This window comes from Artemia sp. Qi Xiang Cuo, chromosome 1 (genome assembly GCF_049724085.1).
Source record: "Artemia sp. Qi Xiang Cuo chromosome 1, ASM4972408v1, whole genome shotgun sequence".
In the NCBI taxonomy this organism is placed as follows: Eukaryota; Metazoa; Arthropoda; class Branchiopoda; order Anostraca; family Artemiidae; genus Artemia; species Artemia sp. Qi Xiang Cuo.
Window position 1 is genome coordinate 33,923,520 of NC_142794.1, and position 20,744 is coordinate 33,944,263.

Below are 20,744 nucleotides of genomic sequence, written 5' to 3' on the forward strand. Positions count from 1 at the left end.
AGAGAGAGAGAGAGAGAGAGAGAGAGAGAGAGAGAGAGAGAGAGAGAGAGAGAGAGAGAGAGAGAGAGAGAGAGAGAGAGAGAGAGAGAGAGAGAGAGAGAGAGAGAGAGAGAGAGAGAGAGAGAGAGAATAAAGATTCTTCTTAAAATTACTTTCTACCGCTCAAAAGAGTTATCATTTAAAGCGATGTCTCTTAAGAGCTCAATTTAATAGAAATTGTTCTTTTTTTTACCGAACACACGCACTCGTATCAACATTTGGTTCATAAAGAAAACAAAAGAGATTTATCCTTGCGAAAGAAGCTAATACAAAGACAAATACAAAAACCAAAGGCATCTTGAATACTTTTTACACCATGAATTTGAAAAGAGTTTGTGTTAATACAATAGTATACTTTGCTAAAATTGAAGTACCACCTTTTGTTAGCCAGGCATCCTAAACAATGTAAGCACTTAACACAAATATACACAATGGAATAACCATATACAAACACGTGGAGACACACCATCTTGGACACGCGCTCCCAAACGAAAATATATAAAATGAAACACGCAGCGGCTTCAAATTAAGAAAAAGCAGAGCACATACTTCAATGTGTTTTTTGGGATACATATCCGTAGTGCTTCATCGTAGCTTGATTCGGCATCGTCTTTGGCCAGATTGCTGTATCCAGGAATGTAGTCACTTGGTTCTTTATGTAGTCTTGAATACTTCCTAGAGGCACTGAAATTAAACGTACATATATAATTATGCATGTTCCAGTCTGTAATTATGTATAGATATATGTAATTATGCCAGATTGTTGTATCCTGGGATGTAGTTACTTGGTGTTTAATGTAGTCTCCAAAAACACACATAATTATGTATGTTGTTTGGGGAAATTCAACTTTAATTCCGATGAATTTCGAAGGCAATGAATAGGGGCGTTATTATCAGTATGAACACGCTGCTAATTCACTAAGAATGATTCCTGAATCACAAAGGCCGTTTAATTAGAATAAATAGCTCTTTTAAAGGTACTAAGAAAAGCTTTAGCGTAAAGAGCGAGGTATTTACGAGGTGGGGACTCCCCTCATATACTTAATAATTTCTGTTAGTTTAAAGTTTTAATGTTGCTCCTTGCTATCAGCTGACAAAATTTGATTTTTTTTTTAATTTTTGATGGTTTTTTTAAATAATGCTGGGAAATCTGGCTTCCTCTCCGTGGAAAGTTCCCTTCCCCCAGGAGAAATTCATCTATGGAAAGATTCTGCAACGTGCCTTCGACCCCCCACCAGAAAAATCCCCCCTGTAAACGTCTGTATGCTTCCCAATAACCAATACTCTGTGTAAACAATGGGCAAAGTTCATAACTTGCAGCCCTTCCCCCAGGAATTATGGGGGGTTAAGTCATCCTCAAAGAAATATGTAGTTATTAGATTTTTCGACTATGCTAAAAAAAATAGCTATCTCAAAATTTTGATCAGGTGACTTTGGGGAAAAAATGAGCATGAGAGGGGGACTAGCTGACCTCCAATATTTTTGGTCACTTAAAAAGGGCACTATAAATTTCGATCTCCGATCAAATGAGCCTTCTCCCAATATTCTACGATAATTGGTTCGATATGACCACTCCTGGGAAAAAAACAAACAAACACGCATCCGTGATCTTTCTTCTGGCAAAAAATGCTAAATTCCACAATTTGTTACATGGTAGCTTGAAACCTCTACAGTAGTTCTCTGGAATGCTGAATCTGATGGATTGATTTTCATTAAGATCACTTGATCTTTTGGCGGTGTTTCCCCTGAAATAAAACTATCTTCCTATTTAAAAATCTTCGGCAAACTTAGGTCAATACAATTAAGAATCATCAGCATAAGACCAAGTCAAAGGACTTTTGCTACAATTATGTTTAAAAAATGAATGAATTTTTCATTTGATAATCTGGCAAAAGTGTGTTGACTTCTTAACTTGGAATCCATATTTTCAAAGTTAATTTCATCATAATTTATTCGCCTTAGTTCAATCCCAGAAGCTCGGACTTTTTTGGGATTGATTTTCCATGAGGGCTTCCTCCAAAACTCCCCTCCCCCTCCGTGAATGTCCAAATTAGAATCCTAAATTTCTCGTATGGTATAGTCTTTACAAGTGAAATTCATTAATTAATAAAAAATTAAACTTCACCAGGTCCTTTAACCAGTCATTCTTCAAATCACTAAATATTGACTGAGATTGTTAAACATTTGATTATTATATCATTTAGTAAATAATAAACTGATCCAGTTATACTGAGCAGGAGAATTTTAGAAAGAGTTTTACTTTAGACTTAAAAAGCCTTTTCACCTCGTCACTTTTGCCTTTTCCTCTTCCGACAAGTCCAAGAAGTCTTGCATGGTAACAACACCCTCCATCCATTCAATGAGACCGTGACGGGGCGACAGAGGGAATACCTAAAAATTGACACAATAAAGAAATATTTATTGACATCGCTCTTTATAACCAAACAGGAACTAACGATGAGAGCATTGTTGACTTAGTTTAGCTTTCTTAAACTTGCTCAATTTCACTTTTCGTTTCCCTTCCATTCAAAGAGACTGAGACCCATAAAAGTGAAAAAGTGGATAAAGTAAAAGAATAATTGAATAAACACGAAGTTAAAAAACTTGGAAGTTTAAATTCTGGTTTATAGAATCAGAAAAAGATCTAATAATACACCATTGCACACAATTTTATGAAAGCTCAAGTAAATTAACACAGTTAAATGACTCAGACTCAGTAAATGTCTTTATTAACCGTTTATTCTGTGTAGACTACGCGTACATTCAAAAACGAATGTTCCAAAAACTTGAGCAAAAGCTCATTGAGCAATAAGCTCAATGAGCAATAAACTCAACATAGACTTTTTCTGATAAACCCATTGTTGATCAACAAGAGCGAGAACAGATTTGTTAATCAGCAATGGCGGACAAACAATACTTTTCGCGAAAACACAAATTTTATTTTTGTTGAAAAGAAATGGCAATATTTTCAAAGTCAGTCGAACATTGTTTTTTTTTTTTTTTTTTTTTTTTTTTTTTTTTTTTTTTTTTTTTTTATTGAAGTCAAGCTCACTCTGGTAAATTCTGTTCTTTATGCAGCTTTGTAATGACTTATCAAATTTTTTAAAGTTTCAGTTTTACACAAACAAACTGTCTAGAGCCCTAAGGAGGGGGATAAGGGTAGGTAATTAAAGAAGAGGCACCTTCTTTTGGAAATTCAATTATAATATTAAACTCAGGTTTGTAATGGGTGGGCTCAAAAACTAAAAATTCCGATTCCGATCATTATCGAAAATAATTTGTGAAATGGGCTATTTTTTTTTCATTTTTGCCTTCTATTTTACAATCTAAGGCTCAAATACCGTAGTAACCAAGTCCAAAACCTGTAAATACTAGCTTGGCTCGAAATCAAACACCATTTGTGAAATATAAACATAATTTTTATATTTAATAAACTACTCGTCTCTACAAAATACATGACAAATACAGTACTAGAACAAGTAAAAAAAAATATTAGCAGGAAAGGGGATGATAGACAATGATAACAACAAAAGGGAAAAAATAACAAGCATGACATGAGATGCAATGACGAAGTCAATTCACATACATGCTTAGCAGGGGCGAATCTACAGTATTTTCATTGGAGGGGGGGCAAGAGGGGTCCATATCCGGATATTCAAGGAGCATGGGCTATATAATAATTTTCTATTCACATTATTGGAGGGGCAACTGCCCCCCTTGCCCCTCCCAAACGACGCCCCTGATGCTTAGCTACATATCAATGCCTAGATACAATCATTTTCGACCAATGAGAATATGCTTCCTCTTTTATAAGTAGCTCTAATTGGTCGATACTCATGATGACTGGTAATTGATGCCCATCTAAGCACACATGTGAACAGGGCTCAACAGAAAATAACTTAATACGTCTAATAACAAACAATTGTCATAATACAATTGTCAAAGTACTGTAAAACATTAAATTGATTTAAAGAAGATTGAGAATGGATGAGACGGTGCTTAAATAGCTCTTCAACAGTCAAAAAGGAGAAGCTATTACACGGTTCAGTTACCCTGTAATCAAATGAATATTTCCCAATTTTTTCTTTCTGCGTAACAGCATACAGTTTAAAAGGGCAATGGTGAATTGAATGAGGACGACTAAGACCAAAGGCCTTTTCTAGCGAACATACAGTTGACCAACATACAATCAAGAATCAAGAACATACAAATCAGGAATACAATCAAGAACAGAATCAAGATCAGAAACCAATAGATCAGAAACCAATACAATCAAGATCAGAAACCAATAGAATCAAGAATACAATCAAGAACATACAAATCAAGAATAGATTTGTTTATCAACAGTACTTTCCGTGAGAACACACATTTTTATTATTGAAAAAATGGCAATATTTCAAAGTCGGTTGAGCATTGTTTTATAATTTTCTATTCGACTCACGTTTACTTTGGTAACTTTCATTTTTTATGTAACTTTTCAATGCTTGATCAAATTCAGTTTGTTTCCCTCTTATACAAATAAATTTGTCCAGTGGCCTATGGAGGGGAAAGGGGTAGATATTTAAAAGAAAGGACTTTCTCGTGTCTTATTTTAGGTAAGAGATCAAGCTAATAATAAATATAACAATTTTTATGGCAACTGCTTTAATCTTCTAAAATTGTTTTTTCCAATTTTAGTTGAAACAAAAAAAAATACTGTTTAGTTACTGCTAGCTGCTTTTTTTCTTCCAAAATCGTAAGAACAAAAAAAACTCCATTATATTCTACCTTGAAGTTTCCTGCTCAATTCCGCGAACAAGCTTGCAAATAGTGATTTCAATTGTAGGTTCAAATGTTGATTAACAAAAACTTTGTTGATCGCTAGAAGACAATTGAATGCTAATCAATAACGTCACCAGAAAAGGCTTTATATATTTTTATCGTTAATTTTAAATCGTTTGAATATCTCAGAAATTTCTCGTGATATGATTTTCACTCTATTTGGGCGAAAATTTTATTGTATGCAACAAAATTGGCAGAAAACGCCAATTTGCTTTGGCACAATCTTTTATTAAAACTTTCTTTTTCCATTCAAATGAACCAATTCCTGATATTTTAGGATCATTGGTTCAACACGACCACAGTGGTAGAAAAACAACAAGAAACAACTCTGCGCACCCCTTCTCAAAAACAGAAGAAAAATCAAATAACTCAAGCTTAATGAATATTATATATTTAGAATGGTCATAAAACCCAATTCTTTTGATGTAATTACAGTCACCAAGACTATTTTTTTGTGATTTTCGGCTACTATTAGCATGAGTCGCTCCTTACTTAAAGTCCAATAAGACAAACTATTTGAAGTTAATTACAAAGAACGGTTAATAATGATTGTCACATGTAAATAAAGATAGGTGCAAAAAATAACACAATAAATACAAATTCTAACCTTATATGTTTTGATTCTCATTCCCCTTTTTCTCGTTTCTGGATTAGCATCCAAAGTAGAATTAGCAGCTTCAAAAAGTGATTCGATTCTCTCATCCTGTCTCAAATCTTCACCAAACTTCATCAAGTACTTATACGATTTTGCATTGGAGCCTACTATACCAATTTTTACAGGACGTCTTAAGGATCCAAGTATCAAAGCCTATAACGAAACGGTTATATTTGAAAATGGAAATGTTTCTTCATGGAAGGCTACCCTTTATCCGGGAGTAACTTGCCGATATGCTACTTTGGGGACTGGTGCTAGTGTTGAAAAACCATCATCAGCGCCCTCTAACGTTTCCTCACACTTATAAGTTACCCATATTCTGTGGTGCTGTCAAGTAAGTTTTAAGCAGGTTTACTGAGTAATAAGCTGGCAGATTTCAAATTGCCAGATGATTTTAAAAGTTTTTAAAGAGTTTTAAGCTAGAAGAAGTTATAAGCAGGCTGATAGTTTGCTGATGACATCCACTGTGGGGCGTTGATCAGACATCGAACATAAATATAGGACATTCAAATTATTTTTTTGAAGAAAACAGAAAAAACTAAAAAAAAGATCAGCGGGTTACAATTTATATAGTATAAACTTCTTAAATTTTTATTGACCGTAGGCCGAACTGTTTCTATTTATAGCATGAATCATGTTTTTACCTGACAATGAAAATACGCGGTAAATTTAAATCATCTGCAAATAGGATCTAGATATTTAGAGCTTGCATGACATACTACAAAATTGAGTCACTTCCTAAAAATGTTTTAAATCGAGTTTCACTACAAATAATCTCTACCAGATAGAAGGACTAAGAAAGATAAAGAGGTACCATTTCCATGTTAAACGAAATATCTCCAATATAGGTGTATCCTGCACCAGACATGTGATAAATACTAACACTCATTCCGCATTTATATTTAACATTCAGCATTAATAATTTTGAGCGTTAGATTCACCAAAACTAGAAATTTGAATTTTGTCATTATTGGATTAATCACCAATTGATCATCTGATATCTTTTCAAAACTTTAAATAGCAATCGTAACATCAGTTCTTAATTACGGGACGTGTCTTTCCGGCCCTTATTAGAAGAGTTCATAATTTGCCGAGGGTTTGTCGTTAGTTGTCGAACCCTAATAGGCTCCAAACGCTAAAAGTCTCTGGTCTTTATGAACAGGAGCAGTGATATGATGCTTACTCACAAAGTGATCATAAAACTAAATTCACATTTCTTTAAGGAACATATTCAGTGCAAGCATACCCGAGGACAGTCTTAATAATTGTATATGGGTCATAAAAAGAGCCATCAACGAATAAAAGAGTTCAAGCGGAAATACAGGTAAGCAAAGAATTTAAGCGTTTAAAAGTTTAAAGTACCAAGGACATAAAAAAAATAATTTGGCCCCTGACCTCCGTCTTAGGTCTATTCATCCCTGGAAACGACAAGTTTCTTATATATATATATATATATATATATATATATATATATATATATATATATATATATATATATATATATATATATATATATATATATATATATATATATATATATATATATATATATATATATATATATATATATATATATATATATATATATATATATTTTTTTTTTCCATATTAGGTAGGGTATAACTCCATTTTTGTTAGTGTTGCCAAGTTGAACCGTGACAACTAAATAAATAAAACTATTTCGTTAAATTTAATGACACCTTTCGTCTCCAAAAATTAGATTTTGGAAATCTGTTTACTCTAAAAGATTACTACACCTTCAAATAAAGGCCATACCTTCTTAAGCTTTTGCTGTCATTTGTTTTTAGTTAATGTTTTGTTGATTTTCAATTTGTTTCTTTTATTTAAATTTTTCACCCGCTGTTACCCAAAGATTCCATAGTTGCAAACATAAGGGTTTAATTATTGTAAAATTATATACATAATTTACAGCATATACAAGTCTTTTCATCAAAACCGAATTCTTGTTTTTTTCTAGATTTTTAAGATATATTGGTTGTATAAGTTTCCACTTAGTCAATTCAAATAACCAAACTGTTTACGGACTGATTTGGGTATCCATCTGACCGACCGTATTTCAAACAACAAGTTGTGCGAAAAACGTTGTTCTATCCCAATTTCAGGGGATATAATGAAAAACAAGTTGAGATGGCTAGAGTACGTTCTGCGGATGAAGGTTGGCCGATTACCGAATACCGCCCTTGTCGGCCAACCATTTAGGGCCAAACAAAAGTCAGGTCATCCCCGAACGGGGTGGGAGGTTGTCGTAAGGAAAGGTTTAAGGGATGTTGGAACTTCTTGGGAGGGTGTAAGGAAGGGGGCTTTGAATAGATTGGGACGGAGGAGGAGCATTCATAGCTGTGTTGGCCTCAGGTGACTTAGTGCTGCAATAAGTTGTCAGAAGCAATAGTAGTAGATTTAATGCTCACTGGCCTTGTTGCTTTAAGCAAAAGCATACGATACTAACTGTGTTTACTGAGGCTTTCAAAAAAAAGTTTCAAATTTTTTTTAATTTATGTTATTGGATTACCGACATCAGAGCTATAAAGATCCCCTGAACCTGAGTTCACCGCAAAGCCAAAAAAAGATAATGTTTTTTTCACGAGTTGTAAGTTTGTTAAACTTCATTTCACATATAATACTGAATTAAACAAGCAAATTCTCTTTTTTGAGCTTTTACCATACATCGTTTCAATAAACTATTTACCACACCACGAAAAGGCTTGTTTTTATTTCGTTTTTTAAAGTCTTCTTATCAAATGTAAAAACTGATTCTTGAGAAATCTTCTCACAAAATCGGTTTTTCAGGACTTGTCTTGTTGCTCTTTTGAATTTAAAATCAGGATATCTGTTTCCTAATTTTAGGACCACAAGACATCTAAAGAGATGGCAGCTGCGTCCTAACACAGGTAACAGGCGTAATCTAATAAATGAAAAAGGGTATTATAGTATCGGCTTTTATATAGGGCGGTTTGTGTACTCATTGAAAACTGAGCCAATTAAATCATTTTTTTGTTCTGACAAGTCTTTTATTTTGGTTTCAAGGGGGTGGGGCCTCTAGACAATGTTTTCACCTTTTTTCTGGTTATAAAAACAATAATTTATGAAAAACAATATTTTTAATTCTTGCGACTTTTCATTTCAGGTTCTTGGGGGGGGGGGGTGGATTGGGTACAAAAATAGGTATTTGCTACAAGTTTTCTTCCATCAGTACTATTGACTCTTGCTTTCCTGGCATAACAGTTTTAGCAAGGAATTATCCCACCTGAATCCTTCCTATATGCATTCGCTAAGATTTTATTTAATCTCCAGTATTGATTTTCCTGACCACAGGAATTAGTATCCTGTTGCCTCGATTATTTTTCAGTTTTCACTATCATTTCTACTTGATTTGATAAGATTAGCTCCAACTTTGCCCACCCCCCCTAAGAATTTGAAGAAATTACGCCACTGAATAAACTCCACACGAGTTTAGAGTGAACTCATATAAGATTAAATATAGTGTTGAAAAATAAAAATAGGTAGTGACAAGATCTACAATTATAGCTTACTTCATGTTCGAAGGATTCTATATAAATGTGGTACTCTGGCATGGGTTTCATTCCACTTCCATATTGCCCTGGCAACTCTATTGATTCAGAAAGCCCAAGTCTTCTATATTCACTTAGCCATAAGCTCAAATCTTTCAGTAAAACCTTCTGAGGTGCTTTTTCACTTTCCTTTTTCATATCCGATACAAGCTGATCAATGGAATTCATCGTAGGCCTTTCATCTTCAAAAGTTTGGCTAAATTTGGCTTTCCACTTGCGAGTGAATTCTCTGTATAATATACCTCTTGTCTCACAACCATCGGAGAATATCGTGTTTTTGAGTAAATCGTAAGCTTTTTCGAAGTCCCCCGTGCGTTTGGCAGAAGCTAAAAACGTCTCTGCAAGAACACTAGGAAGTCCAACATGCTGCAAAACATCAAGGAATTTTTGCTGAAGGGCAGACGACCGAAGAAGATGCTCAATTTCCTTGTGGGTCTTGTGATTGATGTTCTTATTCCAGCCTTCTTTACTGACATTGTAACCGTATGCAAGAACGGATGGGTAGTCCTTACAGAGCCTGATTACTAAAGGAGTAATCCATTGTTGGATCCTCGACGGAAGCCAAGCAAAAAGTTGTTTGTCCCAACTTAAAAACATCCATGATGGTATGTCACTAATCTAAAAATAAAATAAATTAAATAGTAAATAAAAAGAAGTTTATGAATGATATTATTATTATTAAAACGTGCAATAATTCCAGATATAAAAAGGGATAAAAAAGAAACCCCAAACGTATATACAGAATCACCGCAATCTTGGCGAAGAAAAAAGTCACGTCACCTCAAGGCCGTATCCAAGGGTAGGGTTTAGAGGATTCGAGCCCTCCCCCCCGAAATTATTGTCTGAAGCTTAAAAACATAATAATAAATGAATATAAATACATTTTGATGCGTTTTTAAAGTTTTTGGTACCCCCCCCCCCTCTCTACCTGAAAAAATATCCTGGATACAGCCTCGCACCACCCACGGAAAGAAATTATCATACTGTTAAGCTACCTTAGGACAACATAAAAACAAGTATTAAGTCTACGCCCTTGCTCTTTACACCCTCTGCTTTAGCCATGTCTTAATCAGTGTGATAAGAGTCCTAAGCATTTCTACATCTTAAGAAGTTTATATACAAATTAAAGGTAATGGACTTCGCCTTTCTTAACTAATATATAAGACAATTAGAAAAGATTACGCCTTCCTTTCCTTTCGAAACCATATATATATTAAACCTGGAGCTGGGTGATCGGAGCCAGTGCAGCAGCATAAAAAACCCTATATAAATTAGGCATCAGTTAATTTTAACGAGTAAATAAATTAATGCTAAAGGATTATGATTAATTCGGTGTATCGCCACTGAAAACAAACATGTATGAAAGCTTTAACCTCAATCGGATATTAGAAAATGTTACAGATAAAATACTTCAGGTAAAATATTCCATCATTACTAAGACGGATAAGAAGAAAGGAATTCAAATAAGATATTCAAACTAAGCGGCAATTGTAAAAGCTCTTTATATTGTCATTTTTTTTCTCTTTCTAAGAGCTCTTTTTCTCTTTTTCTCTTTCATTTTTTTTCTCTTTCTAACTAGGATATAACAAACAGCAGGGAGTTACTACAATGTTTTATTAAAAACAGAATTTACTTCGCTGGAAGGAGGCCCTCATTATCTAGCTTAGGCCCAAATAACAAAAAATAAACTGCTTTTGATTTATAAAAATTAAACCGAAAGCCCAAAAAACTCGATGGTCAAATCCATGACTGGCGTTCTTCAATAACACACCTCTCACAAAAGCCTGAAAAATGAATGCCTCTGCGATTTTATGAAAAGTGTAGAGATGGAAGAGATGACAGATGGAGGTATGCTGTTTTCATCAACCTTAAAGACAAAGCAGCTGTGGTATGGAAAACTGGAGGTATATGAGGAACGAAAATGAGGTATATGAAGAATGGAAACTGGCACTAGTGTTGAAAAGAAAATTCTAAAAAAGACCTTGAATGAACCTTGACTATTAAACATTTCAATATTAAACCCGTCTTCACTTATTAAACCTATCGTCTCATACTGGGAAGAATAATGATTCTAGCCGAATATATTTAGTGAAATATATTGAATATATATTATATTAACAGATAAATTATATGATATTAAATAAAATAAGAAAAATAATTATAATAAGTAAAAATTATATTAAGTAAAAAGGACATTGAGTAAAATTATATTAAGTTATTTTTAGTTGTGAAAAAAAAAACCTTGCTGTATGTGGTGCAAACATCTAGCGCTACATCCTTCCAAACATCCAGTAAACATCTGACACCATCTTTCATTGCACTAATTGAAAGCTTATAGCAGATATTTTCAATCTTTTTTCAGGCTACAGCTCCCTAAAAACATAAGATTTTCTCACAACTCCCTGAATACATCAGACTTTATTTTTTTAATTTTTGACCTTCTTGGGAAATTGGACAACTTACTCTTTTAAAAGTGATCATTCATTTAACAACAAAAGGTTAAAAGCGGATAATATTTTTCTTGGGATGATAAAAAATATCTAATTTTAACTATTTAAATAATATCTATATTAAGTTTGGACAGCCACCATGACCTTGGTTTCAACCTTGACCTTGGTTGACCTTGGTTTGGCTGGTCTTGGTAAAATGTATTCAATAAGGTTTGAAACGCATTTGAACTGTACTTTAATGTGGTTAGATTGTTTACAAATAATTTAAACCCAAATTTAAATTCAGAAACAATTTATTGAACATATGATTGACATTATCCAAATTATTAATTGGTGGGATACGTTTGTTTGTCGATACAGAAGTTCTAAAACCTTGGAATAAAATTGAGTAAATCAATCCTCATTTCTTGCTCAACGTCTCACAGTTCATTACCACAACAGACAAAAATCCAACTCTGCACAAATACGAGGTTGCAAATAGAATTAATATTCGCAGAGCTTTACTGATATTCAAAAATTAGAAAGTTTCATGCTACCAAATTTTGTCTCCAACCAGATGAAGCTTTGACTCTAAATATGCATTGAATTCATTTAGATTTCTCAATATAACCTGCTAGAAATTATTTTTCAAGCCATTCGATGGGCTTACAAACTCGTTACAAATTCGAAGAATAAAAACTAGCGCAACAAGGGAAAACAATCATTGATAATATCTTCACTAACTTTCACTTCACTAATTTTTTCGGAAACCAGAAATGTTTTTCGAAAAATTTTGACAATTTCGGAATTCCAACAAATTTGCTGAATTGAACATTGCGCGTCAGCGTTTTGATGACACCGCGATCTGAGAACCTTTATATTAAAGTCAATACCTTGTGGTAAAAACCGCCGTATTTGAAGTACTTCAGTACTTTAAGCCCGACTTAGAAACACATCCAAAATACCTTTTTCATAAATTCTTCACCGAGCCAGTCATTCACTTCAAGAAGAGGCAAAAGCGATGGAAACATTTTACGAGCATCCAAAAGACCATGCTGCATTGCGGATAAAATACCAGTGACTTTATCTCGTAACATTTCTTTTTTGACCCCTGAAACAGAGAAATTCAATGCATGCTAGGTTAGCTAGGATATGACAAAATATAAAACTAATAAAAATACAGATAACTGGCTATAAGGGTGTTTTTGCTAGGGCATAGGATGTCCTATGTCCTGGTTTTGCTCCTTGCTTTCAGTTGAAAAAACCCGTTTTTAAAAATTTAATTTCTGATCGTTTTTCAAATAATGGCGGTAGAGGTGAAACTATCATTTTTGGTGCCATTTGACACTTTGCGGTAAAGTTATGAATATAAATTTATTAAATATGAGACACAGGGGCAGAATAATGTTTCTTCAAGGCAGTTGAGCAGATTATAAAGTGATTGAAGATTTTTTTTTCTTTACCCATCAATATGGCTTCATAAATTCCGACGCGGTTCAACTTCGTAGAAAAAAAAAACATTTGAACCAACTATTCTTTTTAAGCCAAGTTGGAGATGACGTCCAGCAAACCACTCTCTGCCCCATCCATAAAAAAATTCTTGGGTAAAATATAATACTAATAAAAATACAGATAAATGTGTGCTTTATAAGGGTGTGTTTGATAGGACACAGGATAAAGGTGTTAAAGAGGACTTCTCTATCCAAAATACTGTCTGAAAAACCTTTTTAGGGATAAATCTGGTAACTTTCCCTTCTGTTGCGCTAAAAAACCACTAGATCCCTTATCAAACTTATATCTCACTCTAAACTTTGTCTTGCACACCTAACCCCTGCTAGGCAGATTAAAATATACATCCATGCCAAGGTCCCTAAAATGCTGAAGGGATTGTGACCCTTGGATCACGGTTAAGGTGTACCACAATCACTTATGTCTACCTGATTGGACCCAAACCTCTTCAAGGAGCAGCAAAAGTCCTTACCTCTTAATCATATTATGTGAAAACCCAGGCAATCTAGAGGTGGATCGTGTCCAGACGTTTGGGAGTCCCCCCCCCTTAAGAGTTAGAAATGCACCTGGCCTCCCAAACGGCACAAATAGGACGCTAACTGCTAGCTCTCACTTCCCATGGAGTTACTAGGAAATTAGCGCTTACTTCCCACTAAGTTTTTATGGAGATTCAACAACCCCTTCTTATAAATGCGCTAAATCCCCTGTCCATAACAAACTGAAATAATATAACTAGGGGGATTACTCTTACTTAACTTACAGACTTCCTCCTCCAAATCGGTCAAAATGAGTACGAATTTATGTTGAGTACAAGCACAGGCAATAGTTTCTCGAAGTCTAGAAGCTTTCTATCATAGGTCTCGAAGAGATAACTCTATGATTTACAAGAGTTCAAAATTACATAATTCCTAAGAAGTTTAATTTTTTGGCAAAAAAAGGTTTTATTTGCTTCTAGTTTATTCTGGAGATGTGGTAAACTTCAGAAGAAATTGTCTTTTCCATTTTACGATTTCCATGCAGACAGAAACGCAGGTCTAAGAGTATTGCGAGGATCGTGCATCAGATGACAAATTAGGGACAAACCATTAAAGATGCTGGATTTTTTAAAGAGCTGAATGAGGTTTTTCAGAGCTGAAAAAGGATAATGTTAGTTTCTTACCCCCCCCCCCCCCGTATGACAAAAATGTCTTTCGTGAAATTTACCTAAGTCACACTCCAACAGAGGCTACATCCGGGGGAAAAGTGTTCCTCTTTGGGCCCAACCTACGCCTGCAGGTATCTAGGCGTATGAGAGTTGGGGCTGTTTGATGTAGGAGAGTTGGTATTTGGTGTTAGGGCGAGTTATTAGAAAAAACAAAGCATATTAAAATTCTCGAGCAACGACAGACAGTTTCGGCTTGTTCTGAAATGCAAGACAAAATATTTCGAAGTTTATAGGCTGAATTTTTTTTTAAAGAAAATGACTAGTTTTGATGTAAATTTAAAATAAAATAACTAGGCCTATTAGTTTATTTTATCACTGATCAATGTCGATGAAATATTCATCAATGACAAAACCAGTTTCTTGGGGTTGTATGGTTCAGTTGAATCTGAAACTTACATTGATAAGTAATTTTCTATTGTAGTGGTTATTTTATAGAATAGAATAGATTTATTTAATATAAAGGGCTTTGATAGTTTTGGCCTAGGCCGCAACTAAATAACGCTATTTTTTTACAACATTGGTCACTAAAGTGAAAGAAAAAAAAATTACGAACGATTAAATGCACTAACAAAAAAAGGGACGAAAGAGTTCATGAAACGATTTGTACGGCACCTTGTGGGTTCAAGCTTGATTTTGCATCGGGTATTCACAAGTTTTGTACAAGGAGGTGATAGTAAAGAACGGTGCTTCTCACATGCGAGTAACGAATGTTCGAACTTGAGCCTTAGTTCGTATCGGCGCTCAGGGAGAGACGGAATTTTCAGCGACTCGAGAGCGGACTCATAAGACACATGATTTGGACCAAGTATGATTTTTGTAGCACGTTTCTGCACAGCTTCGATGTCACTACTTAGGTATTCAGTATTGTGCACTTGTGGGCCCCAGACTGCGCATGCGTACTCGAGTAATGGTCGCACATAACACAAATATGCCAGTCTGAGTTGTGTTGTAGAAAAACCTAGGCGCTACAAAGTCACTAACGATCTTAAGGCGTAATTTCCTTTTTTCACTATATTTGCAACATGCGGGATAAATGAGCAGTCTCAGCTAAAAGTGACACCGAGTATAACTGCCGTGTAGGTGATTGGGTACCATGATTCAGGACAGGATAGATCACGTTATAGAGGGTTGAACCTCATAGCTTTTGTTTTACTCTCGTTAATTTGCAGCCCGTACGCGTCACACTGGCTGACAAAAGTTGACTTGAGATCGCTACTGAACTGTGGAACGACTTAGAGCTTGTCAATCAGGTATTTTAGAACGTTAGATTAGTCTCCATCGTTTTTAAACCGATCACCAACTCCTGAAAGCACGAAATTTATCACTGCTTGAAATAGAAGGCCTGCTAGTTTGATGCCCTGAGGTGAATCACACGTAATTTCGGCCCATTCTGAATCCAGATTGCCCGGGAAGAGCGCGTAGACACACTGATAACGGCCGCGAAGAAAATCGATAAGAAGTAGCAGAATATGCTTCTTTGCACCCATGTTAGACATCAAGAATGATTCTAACGATGAATTACTGCAATTTATTGTAATCATTATATAGAAATATATTTTCTACAAAATTATTATTAAATTAAGAACACCATTAAAATAAGACATAATTTTTTTAATCCACGCGGAGCTGTAATAATTAAAAGTTCTGAGCCTGTTGATTTCGTTGTCTGTACAAATGTGCAAAAACACAATTCTTATTTGCATTAGTAATATTATAGTTGGCATGCTTCACTTTTTTTTTTTTTTTAAGGCAGACGAAAAGAGCTTGAAATTAATTACCGTAAATTACCGTAAAGGTTCTTTACGGTAATTAGACACGGCAGTTAAGTTGTATCAACTGTTTCTACTCATATTTAAAAGAACTTTTCAAGACTAAGCCGAAACATAAGCAAATGAAGTATACAACAAAATAACCCAGCAACAATAGGCAAAACAATAGGGAATTTATCTAAGACAGTGAAATTTGTTCAAATCTTAAATGATTATTTCGGCTCCATATCCAAGAGCCGTCTTTAGCATCGCTATATGTAATAAAATAAAAATTACGATGAATTACAATCATACAATAAATGAATTAAAACTTACAATAAAATAAAACTTCTAAAACTTACTATATATGTAAATAAAACTTACAATGAAATACTAAATTTAAAACTAAAAAATAAAACAGTTCCAAAATCATTACTTCAACGAAGCTTAGCTAGGACAACCTAGTTGAACAAAGAAAAAACATTATTTTAAGGTTCAAAAGTATTTGTCGGTCTTAGATAAATTTCACTGTCTTAGGTAAAAGTTGGGCCTGGTACAGGCACAACCGTAAGGCATGTACTAGGCCTTATGGTTGGGAATTGCTCCAACTGGATGAAAAAAAAACTGAAGGAAATTCTCCCTTTTTCAACTTTTTTAAGGAAAATAGCAAAAAACTTAAAAATAGAAAACAGTAATTGAGTTCTTTGATAAGTGTAAAATAGAATGTAAATTATTAATAACAAAAAAGGGGAAAACATCCAAGAACTACGACCTGGAAACATAGTCAGATTAAAAATAAATACAAAAATATAAATAAAGTGTTTTCAAACAAATGTTATATGATGCATTTTTACTATTAGAAAACAGACTTCTTTCACGGTACGGACAATAAAAAAATTAAAAAGGAATGATATTCAGAAAATGACAAAATCTACCTTCCTGTAGCAGAGAGCTTTCTATGGCATCGGAACAATACTTCACAAACTGTAATAAAAGCTTTGGTTTTCGTTCTTTGTCTACCAATTCTACACTCTGCATCATTTGATCCCGGCCCGTTTTTATCAAGTCACTGTAAATCCTCTCTTTATTCCTAGATTTAAAAAAAAAAATAATTTAAACTTAAAAATGAAGGAGTTACGTTAATTAAAGAATCCTAATAATTTTAATCTCTGCTAGAAAATTAACCAAAAGAAAAAATGTGACAAACGCTTCAAGAAGGTTAAACAGAACTTGAATTACGATAGTAAATAAACAACTAAGCCAGAATTTTTCGGTTTCACACCTGGAAACTGTCGGAAACCTTTAAAAAAAACTATAATTCAAACTTTAGCGCAAAGAGCGGGGGTCGAGGAAGGAGGGGCCCTCCTCATATACGGAACAATTTCTGTTTATCTTAAGTTTTAATATTGCTTCTTACTTTCAGCTAGAAAAACTTGTTTTTTTTTTTTAGCTTTTTTTTCACTCAGTGCCCACGTCTTGAAACTTTTGGCGTCTATGGCGTCTTAATTTAGCTTATGTGTCCGCATTTGTCGGCAAATTAGTTGATTTTGTCAGCACATTCTTTATATTCCCCCCCCCCCCAAACCCAAAACCCTAGCTTCACCCCTGGGGAGTTGTGATTTTATTCCCGAAGTGTTCAACATACCTACAACAGGAGTAATTACGTACAGTCTATTTCTAAAACTATCGTTTTATCCGGGATTACAGAGAATAAGGCAGTAAAAAAAAAAAAAAAAAAAAAAAACTATATAAACAGTTTGGATTTCGTACGACTAATCTGCATTTGGAAGGAATGTTAAATTTAGAACTTCACTTAATCGTAATTCATCACCGTATTTGACGGTAATTAATCACTATTATCAAAATCGGAAGCATCTTCAATTTTTTTTATCAATTCACAACTTCGAATGGAATTTCTGAAAACGTCTTAAGATAATTGGGGCAATGGACCTAGTTTGACCGAGCTCTGTCATTTGAACCCTAGCTTTTAATAATCTAAACTCAATGGGATTTATTTTGAACGTCAATTTTAGAATGATGTATTATGTTCCTGCCTAAAATAAAAGGGCTTTTGCTGACAATTCTAAAACTTTTACCAGATAAGGAAAACATGGCTTTTAAGCTCTTAGCAAAATCTGTTTCGCTCTTGTTGCGGCCAATTCAAACAAGGAAAAAAAATATAAAAAGGATTGTAGTGTGTACCTGAAAAACGTATTTCAATGTGGCGCATAACATTTTTTTTTTCTCCTTTTTTCGTTTTGTCAACTGCTTTTACTCCATCATCCCCACAAAATGGAAATCCCATTCTCCCCACCACCCCAAAACTACCTCAAATTTATCATCTCCTATCTGTTTTTACCTTTTTACCATAAACATTCACAAACTATAAATCAGCCCAAAAAGAGAGTATCTGTAATTTTCCGAGTCTTACTCAATGATGAAAATGAAAATATCTAGAATTGTATTTTTGTAAATAGGAGAAAGATCCTTCAAAAGTTAAATTGCATAACTCAACAATGGGATTATTTTTGATTGTTTTAAGCATTCTCAGAAGTAAAGCCCCTTAAACATTTTTGTCCCAAACAAAATTGGAATCCCCTACCTCCTTTTATCGTCTTCCCGAAACTTTTACCCCTACTCTTACCCAACAATTATCATCAAGTCCAAAATGAACGTATTTCAGATTTTACTGAATTTAAAAGATAGTAAAAATGAGGGTTTTAGCTGGAGCTGTGTTTGTTCTCCTTCGCATGTCACGCGACGACCTAGCACGGGTCGCATTCGACTTCGACCCCACCCTATACGGATGGAAGCGACCCAGAGGAAGCCCCCCCACTAGCTGGAAAGACAAAGCCGATGAATTCCTCGCCCAAGCCCACATGCCGGTGGAAAAAGCTGTGAGCCTGGCAAGCGATAGGTCAACCTGGAGGCACCTGGTCTCATCATTCTCTACGCCGAACCCTCGGCAGGAGCCTTAAGTCAAGTCAAGTAAGTCAAGTGTGTTTGTTCCATAAAATAGAAAAAAAATCCAAGAGTTAAATTGCATAGCGGAATAGCAGGATGCCATTTAGGTCACGAAAGGTAATCTCTGAGTTGAGCCACTAAACAATTTTTTTCTCGATTATTGCTGGGAAGTAACTCCCTAACTCAAAATCTTTGCGCTTTTGTAAACATCAATAATGAAGGAATACCCACTAGGGACGTGTTGCAATTTCTAACTTAGTTTTGAAAAAGGTGTAAAGAATTCTAAAATCATAGGCAGCGCAATCACGCTGCCTAAGTAAAGAACGATGTTGGCACGATGTATTATTATTTTTTTTCTTCCATACCAGGTCACTTTGTATCGAAGGAGTTGTCATAGAAACTTCGAAAAGGACTCATTCGATTGGAAATTGGAATGGGTAGTGCCCTTTTTAATAGTCGAAAGTGATTGGAAGACAGCTAACACCCTTTTCACGCCCACCATTTCCCTAAACACATCCAATCAAAATTTTGAGATAGCCATTTTGTTCAGCGTAGTTATAAATTATGTTTTTGAGGAGGACACTCCTCCACAGCCCCCAGGACAAGAGTTTTAAGTTATGCCCTGGGGGCATATAAGAGCGATGTTGGCACAATTTATTACTTATTATTTTTTTCATTTAGACCAGGGCACTTTGTATCGAAGAAGTTGTCGTAGAAACTTCGAAAAGGGCTCATTCAATTGGAAATTGGAGTGGCTTGTGACCTTTTTAATAATCAAAAGTGATTGGAAGGCAACTAGCACCCCTTCCAGGTTCACCATTTCCAGAAACACATCCAATAAAAATTTTGAGATAGCATTTTGTTCAGCGTAGTTGATTCCCAGATAGAAATTATGTTTTTGAGGAGGACACTCCCCCACTGCCCTCGGGGCAAGGGTTGTAATTTATGCCCTGCTGGCATGTGAGGTTTTTGTGGAAGGCTTTGTCGTAGGAACATCCAAAAGGGCTTGTTCAATAGGATATTCAAAGGGCTAATGCCCTTTATAATAGTCGAATGAGATTGGAGGGTAACTATCACTACTCTAATGGCCACTTTTTCTCCGAACACATCCAGTCAGAGTTTTGAGAGAGCTATTTTGTTCAACGTAGTTGAGAATTCTGGAAATTAGGTCTTTGAGGATGACAACCCCCCCCACAATCCTCAGGGCAAGGGTCGTAAGTTATGCCCTGGTGGCATATAAGGTTTTTCTAGATAGCGTTGTCGTAGAAACTTCAAAAAGGGCTCATTCGATTGGAAATTTAAATGGCTAGTACCCTTTTTAATAGTCGAAAGTGATTGGAAGGCAACTAACACCCCTTCCACGTCCAACATTTCCCCAAACACATGCAATCAAAATTTTGAGATACTCGTTTTGTTCCACGCAGTTGAAAGTTCTGGAAATTATACCTTTGACCAGGACACTCCCCCCCAGTCTTCAGGGCAAGGGTTATAAGTTATGCCTTGGGAGTATATAAGCTTTATATTGAACTATCTTCGTAGAAACTTGAAAAAGGGCTCGTTCGATTGGAAGGCCTAGTGGCCTTTTTAATAGTTGAAAGTGATTTGAGGGAAACTAACCCCCCTCTCATGCCCACCTTTTCCCCAAACACATCCAATCAAAATTTTTAGATAGCCACTTTATTCAACGTAGTTTATAGTTTTGGAAATTAGGTCTTTAAGGATGACAACCCCTACCCCTTACAACCCTCAAGGCAAAGGTTGTAAGCTATGCCCTGGGGGCATATA

General features: G+C 35.0%; 1 protein-coding gene across 1 annotated transcript in view; it reads right to left on the reverse strand.

The window, feature by feature from the left end:
* LOC148956224 (DNA-dependent protein kinase catalytic subunit-like) overlaps window positions 1-20,744 on the reverse strand; it is a 495,889-nt gene that overhangs the window by 25,468 nt on the left and 449,677 nt on the right. The window contains exons 49-54 of the mRNA XM_089099625.1: window positions 16,931-17,085; window positions 12,500-12,645; window positions 9,067-9,723; window positions 5,468-5,668; window positions 2,324-2,430; window positions 589-723 (exon numbers count right to left, since the gene is read on the reverse strand). Coding sequence (XP_088955751.1) covers window positions 589-723; window positions 2,324-2,430; window positions 5,468-5,668; window positions 9,067-9,723; window positions 12,500-12,645; window positions 16,931-17,085 — 1,401 coding nt within the window. The remainder of the gene's footprint in view (window positions 1-588; window positions 724-2,323; window positions 2,431-5,467; window positions 5,669-9,066; window positions 9,724-12,499; window positions 12,646-16,930; window positions 17,086-20,744) is intronic.